The 22,143-nt window shown below is 41.6% G+C and overlaps 1 protein-coding gene across 4 annotated transcripts in view; it reads right to left on the reverse strand.

The window, feature by feature from the left end:
* jak1 (Janus kinase 1) overlaps positions 1 to 22,143 on the reverse strand; it is a 146,245-nt gene that overhangs the window by 60,195 nt on the left and 63,907 nt on the right. For all 4 annotated transcript variants that reach the window (XM_048538741.2, XM_048538740.2, XM_048538739.2 and 1 more), the window contains 2 exons: positions 3,907 to 4,098; positions 1,457 to 1,580 (listed from right to left, as the gene is read on the reverse strand). In XM_048538741.2, coding sequence (XP_048394698.1) covers positions 1,457 to 1,580; positions 3,907 to 4,072 — 290 coding nt within the window. In that variant the 5' untranslated portion in view covers positions 4,073 to 4,098. The remainder of the gene's footprint in view (positions 1 to 1,456; positions 1,581 to 3,906; positions 4,099 to 22,143) is intronic.

Consider the following 22,143-nt stretch of genomic DNA (forward strand, 5'->3'; position numbering starts at 1 on the left):
TATTTAGGCTAACATTATGTGTGAACGCAATTTTATACGTAAACGTTACCCTAAATGATTTCCTTCAATCGCTAGACTCTATTAGGGAGTTCTTGGAAACCTTTGGAAGTTAAACAATACTCTTAAGTAAGTCTTAAAACATCTGTTACCTAGGTCTTTCAACAATTTCACTTTTGTAAAATACTTCCCTTTTCTCCAACTGGGAAAAGATCCAAGTTAAAATGGTGACAAAGCAGACAGCCCAGCAGAGCAATCTGCCAGCTATGGTCTCATGCCTGATCACCTTCCAACTCTATTTTATGTATTTTGCTGCTTTCTTCTCTCAACATCACTGTGAGCACTGATTTTGTTTTTCCCATATTATTTATCCTGAGCTCAAGACTCAAAATATGTTGCCACACGCATGACAGGCTGAAAGGTTTCCATGTCAAAGTCAGTCCCAGTTCCAAATCGATAACAACTCTGCCATGGATCATCACAGAATCCCTACAGTGCAGAAACAGGCCTTGAGCAAGGAAAATACTTTTGCCATCAGCCAATGACCTGGTGGAATCAACTGCGTGGGCAGAATTTTATTCTCTTCTTCTGAGGCAAGGTTGGAAGGAGTCTTTTAATTGAATAAGACAAAGCTCTCTGAGGACCCAAAGATCTTTGCAGGAGTCAAAAAGGCTGGACTTGTGCATAGTATCTCCCTCTGCATTGTCAATTAGAGACCATAGGGAATTGCTGTCCACTCCACCAGAGGGTCTCATCCCACCATCACTGGAGTGCAACCAACATCAGTCACTACTGTGTGGAGCCTTACAAAACAGATCATCTTTACTTGATGTACGTCCATGGATGGTCCTGTGTTGTGGTGTTAAGGGTGGTGGTTTGGTGGTGGTGGGGGTAGGGGGGAGAAAGAGTCAAAATTATTCTAACATAGGAGGTGGTTGTTTAGCCCATTATGACTTCAACGAATCCACTAAAAGCAAGCTAATGTCCCTATTCCAGATCCTGGACTCCTGACAGGTGTATTGCAAACACTATTCCTTCAATGGTACTGCTAGCAATGAGGAACTGCTGGCTTCTGTTCAGAGATTAGCTCTTGCGGGAGCTAGGGTCCTTGATGATGTGATGTTGGCTACATAGCTGAGCAGACCTTCCTCAAAAGGAGGCAACAGAAGGCTCTCACCAGCAGGAAGATCCTGTCCCTTCAATTAATTTCCACTCCATACCCACACACTGCAACATTTTGGTCCATTCTTAGAAGTTTTTCATGAACGACGCATCAGTCATCATGATGTACAAGTTTAAACTGAAAAAAAAAGTCACTTAAAAAGGGAGTCAATGGAGGAAATTTGAAATTTTTTTTTTAAAAACGATCAGCACTTCACCACCTAGAAACTGAATGGACTAAACTTCTGGCATTTGACATTTGTCACAGTATGATAACAAAAGCATATTCATATCCTACCTCATCCGAAAATGTAGCTTCAAGGCTGTTTGCTGCTCAACTTTGAAGATGTGATTGGGTGAAAACCACAGTTTTTTGTTGGGGTCATAAAGAGTGAAGAGATTCTGACATAATGGAGAAATTCCTGATAAAAGAAACATTTAAAACATCATCTCAAGTATGAAATGAATTCAAGCATACCATGAAATATTCATAACTGTATGGAGGTAAAGTAATTTTGAATTTAACTTGAACACAAGGTATGAAATAACCAAAGTTAAGCCAGCCCACCAAACAAATTTTCTATTTCTAATCATTAATCAGCAGATTCTTCTTCCACCCCAGCATCTTTGGAGTTCAAAGTTGGGAGCTAGCACAGAAAAAACTGCTCAAGAGCAGGGCTCATGCAAGTGATTGGATACAGCAGGACTCTTGTATACCCAGTGGCGTGCAGTCTTGGCAGTAGACACTATTTAGCGGAGACCAGTTGTTGGACAAGTCTCAGTTGCCTTCGCCTCTATGCTTACTTCTTCAACCGGGAACCTAACCCCCACCTCCACTGGCCCCTTCACCCGCTTCCAACACAAGTCCTCCTCCTGGACACCAACCCCAGGCCTCCTACCCTCCCTCGACCTCTTCATCTCCAACTGCCGTTGAGACATTAACCGCCTCAACCTCTCCACCCCTCTCACTCACTGCAGGGGCGAGGTTGGAGAACGGGCAGCCCTCCGCTCCCCCCGCTCCAACCCCAACCTCACCATCAAACCTGCAGACAAGGGCGGTGCAGTGGTAGTGTGGCGCACTGACCTCTACATCGCAGAGGCCAAACGCCAACTCTCCGACACCTCATCCTACCGCCCCCTTGATCATGGCCCCACCCCCGAGCACCAAACCATCATCTCCAACACCATCCATGAGCACATCACCTCAGGGGACCTCCCACCCACAGCATCCAACCTTATTATTCCCCAACCCCGCACAGCCCGTTTCTATAGCCTTCCCAAAATCCACAAACCTGCCTGCCCTGGTCGACACATTGTCTCAGCCTGTTCCTGCCCCACCGAACTCATCTCCACCTATCTGGGCTCCATTTTCTCCCCTTTGGTCCAGGAACTCCCTACCTACATCCGTGACACCACCCACGCCCTCCACCTCCTCCAGAACTTGCAATTCCCTGGCCCCCAACACCTCATTTTCACCATGGACGTCCAGTCCCTATACACCTGTATTCCGCATGCAGATGGCCTCAAGGCCCTCCGCTTCTTCCTGTCCCGCAGGCCCGACCAGTCCCCCTCCACCAACACCCTCATCCGCCCAGCCGAACTCGTCCTCACCCTCAACAACTTCTCTTTCGATTCCTCCCACTTCCTACAGACAAAGGGGGTGGCCATGCGCACCTGCATGGGCTCCAGCTATGCCTGCCTCTTTGTAGGTTACGTGGAACAGTCCCTCTTCCGCACCTACACAGGCTCCAAACCCCACCTCTTCCTCCATTACAATGATGACCGTATCAGCGCCGCCTCTTGCTCCCCAGAGGAGCTCGAACAGTTCATTCACTTCACCAACACCTTCCACCCCAACCTTCAGTTCACCTGGGCCATCTCTAACACATCCCTCACCTTCTTGAACTTCTCAGTCTCCATCTCAGGCCTTTAAGAGGAAGATAGAGTTTAAAGGAATTTTGTGACTCAGTGATCACTGACGCGTGGGTAGTTTGCTGAGGAAACTGTGGAATCTACCTTGGTTGTGTCTGCCAATCAACATGGAATTTGTAGCCACAGCTTGCCTGCTAATTCACATTCACATGATCATTCTGCTTTTTAAGAGTATAATAGACAAAGAACTGATTGTTTGCTTTGTTGACTCTTCTACAATTTAAAAAAAGCTTCTGTTTCTCTAAAACATGGAATCTTATGCTTGGTTCTTCTAGTAATTGCCTGGGATTACAAATTTCAATCTACTTTACCAACAATAACTAAATTAGGAACTTGTCTGGGATCATAACAGCTGAAACTCTACATTGCTAAGTAGAGCAGAATCTAGGCCAACTCAGAGTTCATAAAATAACAACAATTTTAACTGAGAACGCTGGGAACAATGAGGCATGGTGTTTATTAAAGATATGCCAGGGTTGAGCTCATTTAGATGTCATACAGCTCTTCGTTTTCTAAAGAATGGTGGACCTATAGAACGTGCTCCTGGCTTGGGTGCTGATTGTTGAGTTATTGCTTAGTCTTTCAAGCAAGATTAGTTTCCAGAGTTAATTTTATTGGCTACAGAAGTTAGAGAGGAATTTTAACAGTTTTTGCATCCTGTCATTATCTCATGACATGGCTGGAGTAGGTGGAATGTCATTGTGAAGCTTTACAGCTGTGAAAGCCAGGTACACTAAAACCTGTCCTCCTTATAAGCTCAGACGTTGTTAGCAGAATATAAAAGTGTTCCCATGAAACCTAAATCCATGTTCTTACCACATTTCTTGGCAGCTTCAATGCACAAGTCTTCAGCAACGTGTTCACCCTCCTGGTATTTTATGGAAGAACTTGACACGTACATGTAAACTTCAATGCCTTTCTCTGGAGTTGTTGCGGGCGCTTGCAACATGTTTGATTTTCTTCTTTTTAGGCAAAAGGCCATGGCTCTAGTCCACTTACATCTAGATTCTGCAGAAAGATTCAATTTGTTAATGTACTTCTTTGCTCAACGTACAGAAAGGAACATGAAGCATTACAGAACTTGTACAGTGCACAGCTTAGCACATTGTCCTTTAACCTCTGCAACTCAAGCGGGCACTTTTGCGACATCAAGTGTAATGCTGAGTTTGTGTTCCAGCCAATTTTGCTCAACATGGAAGTCAGAGTGATAGTGCGTGGGGTGTAAAACACACTTCACCCAATTCTGCACGTTCCATTTTGAGATCATTGAGGCCAGGCTTAAGGATGCAGATCTGTTTAATGTAAGCAAAAGGCCAGATTTGTTGGAAAATGTTTGTAAAATGTATAGTGTACATCATTTTCACATTTTGACAGTGGTTGAAAGGACTCAGGCTACAGACCAAGGAAATAGAGCATAGGCAGCCATTGGCTGGGGGTGTGTGTGTTTTGGGGGGGGGGGCGGGGGGGGAAGAGAGGGGGGTGAGTAATTAGAAAGTCAGGCTGATCAAAGGGCCGATCTTGGTTCTGTGGGACCATGTCCAAATTTTGTTTCAACACCGTTAGGCCCTGTTAGCTACTAGTGTTCTTCCCCTCCAGGCTGCGTGGCCAAACAGCCTTTGGCATATTCACACATTGAATTCTGATTCTGGAGATCACTTCTGCCATGCAGCAGCAGAGAAAAATGGGAACATAGTGTGTAGCATTTCCCTCGCACACCAACTCATGCCTGCCCACCCAGCCCAATACGCCTCATACCCTAGATGCCAACTCTTTGCTAATTTGTGACAACCGTGGCACCTATTGCTTCACCTAGTCTCCACTATGAGTAGACCTCAAGCGCTATGTGGAGATGCAACAGAATAAGCTTCTAATAATCTAACACATTTCTCAAACCTATAAACTTGTTTTAAAAAAATCCCATTTTTAAGCCTATTCAAAGCTTTTAAATCCCAAATGGTTAATTTCTTATAAAAACAGATATCTAAGCCACTACGCTTTAAGAGTTAATTTAAGTTGTCAAATTGTGAGCTCAGAGCCTCTGGCTGGGATGATTAAATATTCTGATACTCAGCCGAACATTCATAATAATGTAATACTAGCCCTTGGGAAAACGTCAATGAGCTCTATCAAAACTGCACTAGCAAATACAAAATGCATTTTTAATCTCACATACACCCGACAATGCAGCCCAGCAGAATTTTTAAAATGCTGCCTGATTTTAAAAGTGTGACATTTAAAAAATCTTTAAGATCATAACAGTGATACAGACTTTATCTTTTCTTTCCGAGCAATTACATCTAATCTATCAATTCATGAGTCCCACTCTGCAGGTTAAGCCCCTTGCAACAGTCAGTATAAGGTCGGTTTTGAATCTTAGCTGAATTAGCGATTCATGCCTGTGTGTGAGTGCGTGTGTATTATGCCAAGTACTCTGCCTCCTATCAGCGAAAATGGTTTTGGACAGGCTTCTCAATCCAGCTCCCAGCCGTCATTTTGTAAAGACTGTGCGAACTTCACAAATTCATGAAAATCACACTCGTAGTTTTAAGACATGAGCATGTCTTTTGTTTAGATTACTGGAGATTCCAGAATTTACCCAAATTAGCAAAATTCACTGGCATTTTTTTCCATAATTTAAAACATTGACAGTAAAGGCACACTGGAAAATGACACAAATGGGAAACATTCTTGATCTCTCAAGTTAGAAAAATGCTTTCTTCCCTCTAAAAGGCACACTACAATCACCAGTACAGTCAGACCAGTGACATTCCTGAATACTGGTAGATCCTAACAGACAGTGTTCCCAGGATTGACAGTCTAAAGGAATCACAATAGCGGGTTCTCAGAAACCCTTGCTGAGATAATTAATTATTTTGATACTCGGCCAAACATTCAAAAGGTACTTTTCATGGCAACCAAAAATAACTACGGATGCTGTAAGTCAGGAACAAAAAGCAGAAGTTGCTGGAAAAGCTCAGCAGGTCTGGCAGCATCTGTGAAGAAAATATCAGAGTTAACGTTTCAAGTCCAGTGAACCTTCCTCAGAACTGAGCAGATGCTGCCAGACCTGCTGAGTTTTTCCAGCAACTTCTGTTTTTGTTTCTAATTTCATGGCAATTAGGGATTAGCAGTAAGTACTGGCTTAGTCAAAGGCTTCCCCATCCCATGAATAAATAAATGATTAAAACCTCAAGCTTTCTCCCATCCTACTCATTTCTTCCAGTTCCTCCTCCTCCTCCTCCTCCTCCACCATTGACAGGTATAGTTACACTTTAAAGGTTTACACATTAGCTATTTTCCTCACTTTGGTGTCTCAGACATATCCTGTAGAATAGTTCTTATCTTTAGGAACTTGATTGTTGAAACAGTTTAGAAATTAACCTTCACGTTCTCAATACACAAGTAATTTGTAGCAGGGACCAACAGTAAATCTTCAGATTAAACACACATTCACTTTTTGCTGCATAGTTCTAAACATATCACCACTATATTTTGGTTTGCTAATTATATCATACACCTTTACATTGGACTTTCGAAGAGAACATAATACATATTCCACTAGTTGGCAGGTTTGGAGATAAGTGAAATAGTGATAACTTTTCACTCTTGATTTACAGTCTTCAACTGTTCAAGCTCGTTGCTCTAAACTTTCACATGAACAGATTCCGATCAAGACCCCAAAAATAGTGAGGCTGTCAATTGCTGAGTATCCAGTAATTATTACCGGTCTGTCCAAAGCTTACTTTCGCACTCCCATCGTCTCGGCCCCTTAAACCTTACATCTTTTGAAGGCTTTGGACAAAATTCCAAATTGGAACAACAACCAAGATCTAAGTTTTCAAAATTCAGCAGGACAGGTGAAATATAATAATGCATCCAAGAAGGAACAAGACAGCACTGCAAAGAAGGGGAGAGGTGCTCTGAAACAGTTTGTCTAGCAGCATGAATGGGAAAGGAAAGTAACCCGCTATTGTGATTTCTTAAGATGGTCAATTCCGGGAAGACTGTCTCTTGGGATCTACCAGCAATCAGGGATGCCACTGGTCTGACAGTATTAGTGATTGTAGCAGGTTGTCAAAATGTTTGAACTGGATCGAGAGGTAGGTTAGGATCCACAGTCTTAAATCAGTTTATTCCACACATCTGTTCCAGAATTTGCTTGGTATTCCTTAACCTACTTTGTGTTCTTTAGGCTAGTTTTAATGCTAAATGCAATAATATAGTTTAGAACTACGTAACAGACACCAGTGAGTATGCAGAGATAATGGGAACTGCAGATGCTGGAGAATCCAAGATAATAAAGTGTGAAGCTGGATGAACACAGCAGGCCAAGCAGCATCTCAAGAGTACAAAAGCCGACATTTCGGGCCTAGACTCTCTGATGAAGGGTCTGGGCCCAAAACGTCAGCTTTTGTGCTCCTGAGATGCTGCTTGGCCTGCTGTGTTCATCCAGCTTCACACTTTATTACCAGTGAGTTTGCATTAAGTGTGATCTCAAAGGAAGGAAAAAGTGACTTTCACAAAATAGAAGCTAGATTGAACAATTTAGATGACAGGCCAAATATTGATAAATAGAGACAGACTTAAAGAACTAAGTCAGCACACGGTTTCAGAACAGGGTGCATCAGACTGGCAGCACTACTTGCCAGCTTGGATAGAATGCAAACTCAAACTTCAAACCTCAGGCAAAAATTTAGCCTAAGTTTCAGAACGCAAAATGTAGTACAGGCATTTATGATTGAAGTTTGACAGGTATGTTACTTTATTTTTACAATGAAATTGCTGCTAATTTCACTGCAGATATATTTAATAAAGTTAAATCGTGTCAAATATTTTACGCGAGTTGATTGGTGTGCTCTGTCCTGTTCTAAAGAAGGGTCACTTGCACCCAAAACATTGAGTCTGCTTTTTCTCCACAGGTGTTCCCAGATCTGCTGTGTTTCTTCACAATTTCTGATTTTGTTCCAGAATGTTATAACTTGCCAGAAGGCAACACATCGCTAGTAACACCAGCATTTATTATCCATCCTTAACTGCCTTCAAGGAAAAGATTGTGATCTGTCTTCTGAACTACTGCAGTGTTGTCATTGGGCTCAGTTGCAGGTTAAATTAAAAGCAACCACATTTGTGATGTGAAATCAGATTTAGAGTGGGTCAGATAAGAATGACAAATTTCCCTCTCAACAGAAACATTCATAAATTGATGATTTATCATCATAATCTCGAACCTTCTTGATCAACATATCTTTGGAGAACATTGCCCATGTAATAGTTACACCTTTAAAGCCAAACTGAAGAGTTGAGGTAGTGGGGAGAACATTCCTTTGTGATTACATCATGAATCAATAAATGTAAATTGTACCAGCTTCTTATTCCAGATTTATTTCCCAACTATCATGGTGGAATTGTCTCTCCAGTATGTTTGTTCAGGCCCTTTACCATCCTGTTAACATATTTAGGGTAGGGTTAATTAAGGTAGGCGATAGCTTTGTGGTATTATCGCTAGGCTATTAATCCAGAGACCCAGATAATATTCAGGGGACATGGGCTTGAATCTCATCATGGCAGATAATGGAATTTGAATTCAAGTAATAATGTAGAAATAAGAATCTAAGGATGATCATGAAATCACTGCCAATTGTCAGGAAAACACTAATGTCCTGTAGGGAAGGAAAATCTGCCATCCCTATCTGGTCTGGTCTCCATGAGACTCTAGACATTCAGCAATATGGTTTGCTCTTAACTGCTTTTTGGACAACAATTGTTCAGCTACCCAGTGATGCTCATACCCCATCAATGAATTAAAAATAAACCTACAATGATACCATTTCCTGGTTAACTTGCATTTTTGAGTAGGCAGATCGAATGCTCACAGAGCCCTGCTTTAAATGTGCAAATCAGGATTCAACTGCAATTTTAGTTTTGATTCTGTGATACTTCATATCACACCACACCTGCCTCGGGCCAGAACAAAAAAAACCTGGGTAGATAAGAATTTTATGTCTTTACAACTTTTCTTGTGATCTAGTAGTTTTTGCCTCACCTCACAAAGATGCCTTCAGCATTCTTTATCCTGGGTTTCACGTCTCTCACCAAACTGCAATTGCTCTGCCACGCCCCACTACACTTAATGGGTCGCCAGAGACTGGGGACATTTCACAGGGATTCCTGAAAACTACCTCTTGCAAGTGAAATCACTGTCTCCAGCCAGGTGGTAAATCCTGGTTACATTTCAGAGGAATTCTTATTGTGAAGCCCAATGAGATTTCTCACAAACACGCCTCATTACCTCTCTGCTCTGGCCTGACGGCATCCCTTATGTCCGATTCTTGCTTCACGTTACCATATGCTATTCTCAGAGGAACGCACCACTCACAGATATCCATCTCATGTCCATGTCATCTTTAAAAGGTTGCTGTACACCCAGGTGAGCATTGGCATACTAAAGTTGCCCTGAACAGACAATGGCATTTATTGAAGATGTCCAAGAAGGGGAAGATGACACTGTGATTCTCCAAAGAGCTGGATGTCCTGGATGAGGGGCTGGTGCAAAGCAGGGCTCCTCTTCATGGACAACCAGCAGGAGGCCACACAAAACCCTGGCTTGCTGGTCAGTGCCATTTTGACAGTCCAGAGGGACAGCGCCAAATGGACAATGACCTTCTCCACTGTGCCAGGCTAAATGCCACCCTTTTCTTAATATATTCACTGTGTTCCTGCACCTACCTCCTACGAAGGCTCATGCTCTGCCATTTTCACTATTGCCCAAAATATCTTTCTGCACTTGCTATGACCCTACCATGTCACCCTATTTTTTGGGTAGAGGGGTGCCCGCTATTAGGCTCACTCTCCCAAGGAGAGAATCCTGGCCCTCAGAGAGGGAGACGTGGGATGCAGAAACATCCTTGTCCCTTCAGCCAAGTGCCACACTTGCATTAACCCCACTGTCAGTCTTATCAATACACACCACTCATAACCATGACACCTCCCTCTTCTGTCTTGCCTGTATTGCTAGCATCTCTATCTCCTCGATGATGACCGGCATCTCCAGAAGCCACCTCCTCAAAAGTACCAAGGTCTCAGAAAGCACACTGGCATCAGCAATCACCCCCACCAGCTCAGAGGGAATGCTAGACATTGCAACTGGCAGCACCTCACAGGAACAGCCCCACAGCTTGCAGGGGGGGGGGGGGGGGGTTGGAGGAGAGGGAGAAGAGCTAGGGAGGTGCTGATGCTTGGACTGTTGGAGCCCCAGTACCTGCTCAGGCAGACAGGATTGTGTGCACGTGCGTGCGAGCAATCAGGGTGAGCAATCACAAGCAAAAGGAGCAGCAGACAGCTACGTCCCTCACTGTCTAGAGGTGGTAGGAGTGCATTGACACAAACAGGTTGGCTTCTTCCATGGACAGCCAAGTCCAGTACCCTTACGGTCTGCTGGAAAGGCAGACATAGTTGAACTCCATCACCCCAGCCACTGCTGCTCAGGTTTGACGGCACGAAATTGAATTTGTAGACTATTTCTTTCCACATTTAAACTAACGAAGCTGAAAGGATTTGACTTCAAAAACTGTCTACACAAAGTATAAATGCTCTATGACTTCCTTCTCCACTTTCTCCGCTGGCTCAGCAAGCAAGCTCTGAAAGCATTGGGGGCTGTCAAGATGGAACTGCATGTAATGAGCAAATCTGGGCAGAATATTTAATCTTGAGAAGTTACTTCAATTCGCTATATTTTGTTCTCAGCTAATGTCTACATATACTGCATCACAATAAAGAGCCAAAACCTCTCCTGAATTTGCTTTCGCCTTTGTCCACAGTTATCCAAGTCAATGCCCCAAATGAGATAATGGGAACTGCAGATGCTGGAGAATCTGAGATAAGGAGGGTCTAGGCCCGAAACATCAGCTTTTGTGCTCCTGAGATGCTGCTTGGCCTGCTGTGTTCATCTAGCTCCACACTTTGGATGAGGAACTGAATGTGGTGTACCTTTTTAATCACGTCATAAATTATATTTATGCACAAAAGCCTAGGGAAAACCCATTTTCCATATGTTTCTTTTCAACTTATCTGTATAGCAAACCAGTCCTGTCCATGATAACAATAGTTAGCTATAGTATATATATGGTAAATGGGAAAACACTTTGAACTTTTAGCTAAAAACTTCATTTCCTGTTTCACTGAATTCACAACCATATTCAAAGAAACGGACAGTTTTGCTTTGTTGAGTTGCTTACATGGGAAACTCCCACAAAAGTATGAGCAAACTCCAGTAAATGCATTCTACAGATGACACACTGTAACTGGAAAGGCCGCTTAAACTACTGGTGAGAAATCTGAACAAAATTTTCAGTTAGTTGGCCACGAATGCCAAAATTGTGTTTGGGGAAACTATGGGCTAATTTTCTGATAAGACATGTGAGATTAACAGCAAAATTTGGGCTGTAGACTCAATAACCTACAAGATAAAGCCACACGGTATGCAGACAGTAGCTAACCGTAGTTATAGTTAAGCATATCTATATTGCAGCAGAAACACATTGCTCACTTAAAATGAGCACACACATTTCGCTTAAAATGCTGGCAATTAGGTGTTATTTAGTGCTGAAGGACTAACTCCACTGTCATGCAAAACCCATGGAAGGGAAGTGTCAGTGATGGTCCAGATGAAGGTCAGAGGAGCACAGAACCTGGAAACAAACAGATTAACTTTTCCAAGTCTGGCCAAGAGCATGAAGCATCACTGAGGATACCATCAGAGAAAAAGAGCTGTGCATAGGATGGGAACAAGGAATATTCCACTTATCCCACAAACAGACAGGCATAACTAAGACCCATGCACATAACCATAAGCCATTTTATTATCTGGTTACTTCTGGCAGAATGTCCAAGCATGGCAAGGAAACAATAGCTTGACTGTGATGCTAACCAGTGAACTTCTGGCACATCATCATCTAGGGGCATACCAGTCAACTAGAATCAGAGAGGACAGCCGCACAATAACAAAAAAAACACCAAGTGCTGGAGAAACTCAACAGGTCTGACAGCATCTGTGAAGGGAGAAGCAGAGTTAGTGTTCCAAGTCCAATATGACACTTCTTCAGAACTGCCCAGAGGGTGGGGTACCCAGAGTAAAAAGCTGCAAAAAAAAGCAGAGGGATAGAAATGTAAAATGGGTGGAAAAGAAGATATGAAAAAGAGAAAATGGGTCCAAACTACTGAGTGCAAAGTCTGAAAGACAGAAATAATATGTGACCAGGCGAGGGAGGAAGGTGTGGGAATATGGGCGGGGGGGAGGGGGGATACCAATGGAAAATAGAGGACAGAACTTGGAAGAAGTTGCAGTATTTAATATTGAGGCCTAGGGGATTAAAGTACCCAAACAGTAAATGAGCTGGTGTTCATCCAGCTGGTTTTGAGTTTCATTGGAACACTGTCTGGCCCAGAACAGAAATTTTCGTATGGAAGCAAAGAGATTTACTGAAAATGTAAAGCAACTGGAGGATCAAGGTCATTCCTACAGGTGGAATGGAGCTGTTCTACAAAGTGGTCACCCAATCCCAGTTTGGTGTCATCAATGTAAAGGAGACTGCAGTGACAGCAGTGAATACAGTAAACCAGATTGAAAGAAGTTTAAGTAAAATGATGCCTCACCAAGAAGGTGCGTTTGAGACCTTGGAGGGTCAGGTGGAAAATGGTGAATGGGCAAGTGTACACCTTCTGTGACCGCATAGGTAGGTGAGGATAAGTTTGGAATAATGGAGGAAGAGTGCACCAGAGTATCATGGAAGGAACAATCTCTGTGAAATGCTGACAGTGGAGGTGAGGAAGAAGGGGAGTAGTTTTATCCAGAAGGTGGAAGAGGATGATGCTTTGAATGTGGAGACTGGTGAGGTGAAGAGTGACCACAAGGGAAACCCAACTGTTGTTCTGGGAAGGAGGAAAGTGGTGAGGACAGAAGTGCAGGAGATTCAAGCATGGCTGAGGTCCCTATCAATATGAGAATCCTTCATTATATACTTCCTTCTAAGCATCATAATTCTATTTTGGTACAGTATTTATCTTGTTTAAATAAAATTCTTGATCACTCAAATACTGAAATGCAGAAAATTATCAGGATTAGACTACTGTTGTGATTTTAGACATCCATCTTAAAAACAAAAATGTCTCACTTTACTGGTGGATTTGTCAAACTGAAGCCCAGATGTGATACAGATTAAACTATTTGACAGTAATACTGATAATTGTTAAGCTGCAGTATTTGACAGTAAAAACACTATCTTTAATTGGTCTCCTAAAAATAATGGATTCAGTACTTACAGTTTTATCTCTTGTAATATGAAATAAACTGCAAAATCTTTATACTTGTTACCAGGCAAATTTAGAATGAGTGCAGTTTTTAATGAATGTCTTTTACTCATTTGCTTTAACAAGATTAGACCTGGCTCCAGAGTACTCACTTTCTAGTGAAATACTGCAGCTTGACAATTATCAGTATAACCAACAGAATAGCTTCTCTCATAATATTGCATTAGATCTTCAAAAGAATGAAACTGATTGTATAAATCCATCTACTGGCACACAAATACTGAAAAGATTAATTTTCTATGGAGCAATAAATAATGTATTTACATAGTCAATTCTAGGAGACAATCAAACCAAGGATGTCCAGGAGCAAATGGCATGGTGGCTCAGTGGTTAGCACTGCAGTCTCACAGTGCTAGGGATCTGGGTTCCACTCCAGCCTTGGGCGACTGTCTGTGCAGAGTTTGCACGTTCTCCCCGTGTCTGCGTGGGTTTTGTCCAGGTGCTCCGGTTTCCTCCCACAGCCCAAACATGTGCAGGCTAGGTAGATCAGCTATGCTAAATTGCCCATAATGTTCAGGGGTGTGTGGGTTATAGGGGGATGGGTCTGGGTGGGATGCTCCAAGGGGTGGTGTGGACTTGTTGGGCCAAAGGGCCTGTTTCCACACTGTAGGGGAATCTAATCTAATCTTAAAATACATATAAACTGCTTGCCAATAAGCTAACTAGTAATTGAAACTGTTTGTACAACACAAACGGTAATATTATTGTTTGGATTTTATTTCTTTGTGTGTACATATATTCTTCGGAATACTTCCACTTTTGTTTCTCTGCCCGTTTACCATTGCTATTTGTGACCAGAATTTTCAACATCAGTTTATAATGCTGAGTACAGCAAGATTTTTTTAAATTCCTTTGTGGGATGTGGGCATTGATGGCTGGCCAGCATTTATTGCCTGTCCCTAGTTGCTCTTGCGAAGGTAGTAGTGAGCTGCCTTCTTGAACCACTGCAGTTTGTGCTCCAGAGGTAAACCCACAATGTCCTTAGAGCGAAGGCATTCAGTCAACTCTACCACCATTTTATGTGAAGCTTACATTTATCAACATACTCAGCAATTTACTATTCTATGTCTGCATGCACTTCCTGCTTGCAGAACCTGCTTTTCTGCTGTCACAATCTCATCTTGGCTCTCATGAATTGATTCCAAGTGCGTACTATTCGTTGTGATAAACTTTGATACAATTTGTCAAAAACCACATTAATTTGTTACAGCAAATCATGCTGAACTAACATGATTGAATTTTCAGTGATGGAAATGGACAGCAGCAATACATTTTGGTAGGAAGAACAAAGAAAGTAATATCAAATCAAGAATCACAGTTCTATAGGGTAAAGGGGTAGGGAAACGTACAAAAAAAGTGTAGAAATCACCGAACGTGGCAGGATAGGTTATGAAGCTGTTAACAAGGCAACTCAAAATGCTGGCCTTTGCAAAGAGAGATGTGGAGTACAAAAGAAAGAAAATTACAGTGAAAATTTATAAAACCCTGGTTCAGACTCAACTGGTTACTGTGTTTAGTTCGGAGCATCACCACTTCAGAAAGGCTGAAAAAGCATTAGAGAGGGTGCTGAAAAAGTTGACAAGAATGGCTAGTTCCTAGGATGAGAAACTGGAGCTGTGCGAATAGGATGGAGAAACAGTTAAGTTTTCCTTGCAGAAGATTAAGAGGGAAGTGCAAGAGCTGTTGAAAATCATGACAAGTCTGAACAGGGTACAGAGGGAGAAAGATTCCCCTTGATGCAAGAAATGAGAGCCAGGGGACATCTGCTTAAGGTGTTTGGTTAAAGAAACAACGATCTTAAGAGGATAAAATTGTGATCAGAGATAATGGGAACTGCAGATGCTGGAGAATCCAAGATAACCAAGTGTGAAACTGGATGAACACAGCAGACCAAGCAGCATCTCAGGAGCACAAAAGCTGATGTTTTGGGCATAGACCCTTCATCAGAGAGCTTTGGCTAGGCCCAAAATGTCAGCTTTTGTGCTCCTGAGATGCTGCTTGGCCTGCTGCGTTCATCCAGCTTCACACTTGAGAATAAACTTTTTTTGCATAGCAAATTGTTAGGATCTCCACCACACTGTTCTGAGATTGTGGGAATTAGATCAATATCAGACAAGAAAGAATCTGTAGGGCCAAGGGGATACCTTGAAAAAGGGAAATTAAATCAAATCAGATTTAGGCCTATTGGTAAAACAGAACTTGGAATATCTTTTCCTCATGGATAGAGTTTATGCACTACATGTTTCCCCCTTTTACATTTACTCATTTAATCATTCAATTGACGCTAAGCAGCCAATTTTAATCTTGCTATACAGATTCTCCACTTCTCTTTAAATAAAACCTTGAATCAAACAAACTTTGAACAGAAAGTAATGAGATTAGCGAGTTTTGAGAAGATTTGTAGCTCAGGTTGAGGCTCTGGATGTGAGTTTGCTCGCTGAGCTGGAAGGTTAGTTTTCAGACGTTTCGTCACCATTCTAGGTAACATCAGTGAGCCTCCGACGAAGCGCTGGTGTTATGTCCCGCTTTCTATTTATCTGGTTAGGTTTCCTAGGGTTGGTGATGTCATTTCCTGTTCTTTTTCTCAGGGGGTGGTAGATTGGCTCCAAATCAATGTGTTTGTTGATGGAGTTCCTGTTGGAATGCCACGCTTCTAGGAATTCTCGTGCGTGTCTCTGTTTGGCTTGTCCTAGGATGGATGTGTTGTCCCAATCAAAGTGGTGTCCTTCCTCATCTGTATGTAAGGATACTAGTGATAGTGGGTCATGTCTTTTTGTGGCTAGTTGATGTTCATGTATCCTGGTGGCTAGCTTTCTGCCAGTTTGTCCAATGTAGTGCTTGTCACAGTTCTTGCAAGGTATTTTGTAGATGACGTTCGTTTTATTTGTTGTCTGTGTAGGACCTTTTAAGTTCATTAGCTGCTGTTTTAGTGTGTTGGTGGGTTTGTGGGCTACCCTGATGCCAAGAGGTCCGAGTAGTCTGGCAGTCATTTTGGAAACGTCTTTGATGTAGGGGAGAGTGGTTATGGTTTCTGAGCCCGTTTTGTCTGTTTGTTTGGGTTTATTGCTGAGGAATCGGCGGACTGTGTTCATAGGGTACCCATTCTTTTTGAATACGCTGTATAGGTGATTTTCCTCTGCTCTGTGTAGTTCCCCTGTGCTGCAGTGTGTGGTGGCTCGTTGGAATAATGTTCTAATGCAGCTTCGTTTGTGGGTGTTGGGATGGTTGCTCCTGTAGTTCAGTATTTGGTCCGTATGTACATGACCCACTATCACTCGTATCCTTACATACAGATAAGGAAGGACACCACTTTGATTGGGACAACACATCCATCCTAGGACAAGCCAAACAGAGACATGCACGAGAATTCCTAGAAGCATGGCATTCCAACCAGAACTCCATCAACAAACACATTGACTTGGAGCCAATCTACCATCCCCTGAGAAAAAGAACAGGAAATGACATCACCAACGCAGGGAAACCTGACCAGATAAATAGAAAGCGGGACATAACACCAGCGCTTCGTCGGAGGCTCAGTGATGTTGTTACCCAGAATGGTGACGAAACGTCTGAAAACTAACCTTCCAGCTCAGCGAGCAAACTCACATCCAGTAATGAGATTCTTTTTCTCTCATAAATCTACATCCTATCTTGTCATGCAACCTTACATAATCTCACTTTCAAGAGAAGTTTAATCACAAAATAATGCAAACTTTTTTTCCCTCTTTCCTTATAACTTTTAACTGGAAGCATACTCTTTGGGGATGTCCAATTCCTTTTGGCAAGTACCTTTTTATTGTGAAAATGTGAGAGAAGAAAAACACTGGTGGTTATGTCTACCTACTTCATTTCTGAAATCTCCTTCAAACATTTCCCTTCTTTTAACAAATCAATCCTCACCCTTTTCTGAGCAAAACCCTCTTACAGTAAGTACAAAATACTGTGATTTCTGAAATTTGATACAAAAGAAAAATGCTGGCAAAACTCAGTCTGCAAAGAGAGAACCAGAGTTAACATATGGTGTTTGATATCATACTTGTACTTACAATTCTACTCAAAGGATAAATTGCCGTTGGCTGCCTTAATTACTTGCAGTATCTGCATTCTAATTTTTTCGGACTCATGCAATCATGTGCCTAATGCATCTTAAAATTCTGCTGTCATTCCTTGTTTTTTTTATACTTGCTTCTATTTTATTTTTCCTGAACTGCATAACTTAACATTTTCCCACATTATACTCCATCTGTCAGATTTTTGCTCACCGACTCAACTCACTTTTTTCAACCTTAACTGTGAGTCTATTGGAATGCAGCTTAAATATACACTCTTAGAGTTATAGAGCTGTACAGCATGGAAACAGACGCTCCAGTCCAACTCTTCCATGCCAACCAGATATCCGAAACTAATCTGGTCCCATTTGAAAGCATCTGACCCACATCCCTCTAAATCTTTCCTATTTATATACACATCCAGATGCCTTTTAAATGTTGTAGTTGTACCAGCCTCTATTGCCTCCTCTGGCAGCTTATTCCACACACGTACCACACCCTGTGTGGAGAAGTTGCCCCTTGGGCCCCTTTTAAATCTTTTCTCTCTCACCTTAAACCTATGCCATCTAGTTTTGGACTCTGCCAGCCTGGGGAAAAGACCTTAACTATTCATCCTCTCATTGCCCCTCATAATTTTATAAACTTCCTTATGGTCATCCCTCACCCTCCAATGCTGCAGGGAAAAAAAGTGCCAACCTAATCTTCCCTGACTTTCTTAAAACAGGTCTGAAGACTTTGCTATTCATACCTTGTTACAAGAAGAAAACTAAAAAGAGTGGAAACTATTATCTTAAGACAGCAGTTTGACAAATTAAAAGGTAGAATTTTGACTAATTAAATTGAACAACATGTACCACATCTGGGATTCAATTTAACAAACTCACCAGAAAAATGAATTTTGCATTGAAATGGACATGAGAAATCCAAAGATAGTCTAATCCTGATAATTTGAAGCCTTATTCTACACTAAGGAATTTGAATGATCAAGATTTGATATAGACAAAGAACAAACCAAAGTAGAAATCCGAAGCTTAGAAGTAATTAAATAACCAGTCAATTTGAATTAAGTGAATGCATACTGAAACATTTTGCTTCCAGTGATACCAAGTGTTGCACCCCATGGATACACGCATTGTACTCTAAAGAAAGAGAATCAGAGGAGAAATGAGTTTGAAATGTGGCTAACTCAGGGGGCACTCAGAATCACCAGGGTAAATGAAGTGGAAATACATGGATCAAATCAAGAGTTAAAGTTCAGCAATCAAAGAGGCTGCTAAGAACAGAAACAAAACAATAGCCAACTACAGATTTGAGAAACAAAGACCTGACAGCCTTGTCTGAAAAATATTGAAGGAGAAACTGAATTGAATGTAGAAGAAGAAGAAAAATCAGATGGATAGACAACACTGAGGCATGGATGAACTGCAGCTCGAAAAGACAACCCAGAGAAGCAGCTAGACAATACCAATGTCCCTACTCAGCCTTAGATGACAATGAACAAATGATGCTGATTCCAATCATATCAGGCCTAATTTCATAAAGTATGCAGAAACCTTCAATTAGGCTGGCATTTCCTAGCCTCTCAATATTAATACAATGATTTCATAAATGATACATTAGTGCAGGATTTAGATTTTCACACATCTCAATCAAATCCACACAACCTGAACCAAATGGCAGATGTTTTAGAAATCTTTTAGGACACAGGAGGTAAAAACGATCAACCAGTGTTGAAAAGGAATCTTTATATAAATAATTGGCCTTTTTTGACATTAACATAGAAACACAGAAGACAGGACCAGGAATAGGTCATTTGACCCCTCAGGCCTGCTCCACCATTCATTATGATCATGGCTGATCATCAACCTCGATACCCTAATCACACCCTCCCACATATCCCTTGATCCTTTTAGGCACAAGAGCTGTATGTAACACCTTCTTGAAGCAGGAAGCTGTTTTGCAGATGAAGACAAACTTATCTGCAAGGACATCTGGAATTTCAAAATTACTGATATCTTCTTTGAATTGCGTCCTCTGTGACTCCTAGAAATCACTTTAAAGTAGCTGTTTTGTTATGAGTACTGCAGCTGAAAATGCTTATTGCTTTGTTTGATAATTTCTTAAGGCATAACCAGATAACTGTCTTTGTTACAGTTTAACATGATCTTGTCCCTGTCCTTATCACTGCAAAAATCAGCCAATTCTAAATCACAGCAGATAATCTTTCCAGATAGTAATAGTGACTGCACTTTAAAAAGTACTTCCTTGCCTGTGAAAATTTCTGAAAGGCAATATACAAATACACATCTTTCTTTGACAATAATGAGCAATTCATGTTACTATTTGAATCTGCTCATGTTCTCAGAATGCCTTCTGATTTTGGTAAATTTGACAAATTAGGTCTCGCAGTGTACCATTTTAGTTTTCCATAAATTTTGAGAGATAAGCTATATTAAAAAGGCCTAAAAAAATTCTTCACAATCTTGTTGTACATTGAGTATTGCAATACCAGGGGGAGCATCCAAAGTTTGGGCTGTCCAGACCACACCGTAGTGAAATTGAAAGTAAAGAAAGAATAGCAATCAGGTTTACTTGCTCCAAAAACTGAGTTCCCTTTGTGCTCCCACAACATCAGAGCAAGAACTATCATCTTCAACAAAGCCAGTTTATCAAGAAGCAATGGCAAAGTTGTGCAGAGAATCTCCATGACGACAAGAGAATTACTGGTGATCAACAGGCCTTAGAACTTTAATATCAAAACAAAAAATTCTGCAGATTCTAGACATCTGAAATAAAAACAAATACAAAAATGCAGGAAAATTTCAGCAGGTAATTTATGTGGGAGTAAAGGTCAATGATCATTCATCAGAACTAAAGAAAGGCAGAAATTAAGAACTTTGAAGGCAATGGAAGTGGAGGAGAAACTCCAAGAAGAACAAGGAAGGTCTGTGACAGGGTGGAAGCCAGGTGAGATTTCCAAACCAAAGATTTCATTACACAATAGCCAAAGGGATTGGTATTGGCTACAGAAAGGAAGCAAAAGGTTGTATCCAAATGAGACATGCATGGCTCCATAAAGAAACATCTAAATGCAGCAGGAAGGGGTAAAGAAAGAAACAAGGCAAGACCCAACATCAAAACAAATTGAAAAGAACATATTAAAGGTAGGGCTATGCTCTAAGTGGTTGAACTTATTGTCAAGCCCAGGAAGCTGTAGAATGCGGAATAGAAAGATAGGAGGCAGTTCCTCAATGTTGCGTTGAGCTTTGCTGGAACGCTGCATCAAACCATGGACAATACGAGAAGCATGAGGGCAAAACGGAGAATTAAAGTTGTAAGCAACCAGAAGATCAGAGCAGGCTTGCAGACTGAACAGAACCTGTGTGTTTCTAGCTCATTTCAAGCTGCCTCAGAAAATAACCATAATTTCAATCAGCTCACAACCTCACACCTCACTACATCCGTCACTGTTTGTTTGGAAAGACACTCTGGTCGCATTGAAAACTGGCAGCAGAATTTGCAAGTTCTAGGCTTTTCACCTTATAGACTTCCCAGAATACAGGTTCTCATTGATACCGTCATTTTGGTACCTGAGAACTGCCTCACAATTCCATGACTTTCTAGAACAATATGTGCCATTACAAATGTACAAGATCATTTAGACCATAATATGCAGTTTCAAGAGGTGTAAAGTGAGTGCCTTGGCAGAGAAGCAGGTACATCCCAGTTTCATCCTGCTGAGGTCTGCTGCAACCTTGTCAGGCAAAATTGTCTACTTTGTAGCCATACTGTTTGTTCCAACTACATACAGTTTTTTGGCAAATACTTTTCTTGTGTGCATCCAAACACACAATATCTCTGATACAATCAACTGTACACAATCACCTCTTCCTTCCTTGAGAGGTTGAGATGTCACTTTTGTTGACCGTTTCAGTCTTGACTCTCCTTACAAATTGTTAAGAAAAGCTGAAGATCTTTATAGACCTCTAGCTACATGCAATGTCCTTGCTAACTCATTTTAGCACGACAGTACTATTGCCAACATACGACCGTGAAATGAGGTTTGATGTCCTTTAGTGGAGGATATCTGCAGGCTTAGATAGTCTGGCTTATATGTCACTCCAGATCCACAGCAATGTGGCTGACCCTTCCTTCATTTCAACAAATTAGAACGGGCATTCATCATTGGGGTAGCCAGTTACATCCACATCCCATTAATAGATAAAGAAAAAGGTAGTTCCTACAAATTTTCAGATCCCAACCTCTATCATCTAGGCATGTGACTAATCATTTTGAGCATACTCTGTAATATCCTTAACTCAAGACTATGTTGGCAATTGCATTTCACAACATGGTCACAAAAATAAGTCAATAGATACAAATTAGACACCTTGAACTTTCAAAAGCTAAAGAGCACAGTTGAATCAGTGAATTGCTGAACAGAGAACACTTTGGAGCTTTGGCCACTATTGGAAGACTGCATGCAATTCTGGTCGCCCTGCTATAGGGAGGATGTTGTTAAATTTGCAAAGGTTCACAAAAGATTTACAAGAATGTTGCCAGGGTGAGATGGTTTGAGCTATAGGGAGAGGCTGAATAGGCTGGGGCTATTTTCCCTGGTGCAATGGAGACTGAGAGG

Source organism: Stegostoma tigrinum, chromosome 8, assembly GCF_030684315.1.
Source record: "Stegostoma tigrinum isolate sSteTig4 chromosome 8, sSteTig4.hap1, whole genome shotgun sequence".
In the NCBI taxonomy this organism is placed as follows: domain Eukaryota; kingdom Metazoa; phylum Chordata; class Chondrichthyes; order Orectolobiformes; family Stegostomatidae; genus Stegostoma; species Stegostoma tigrinum.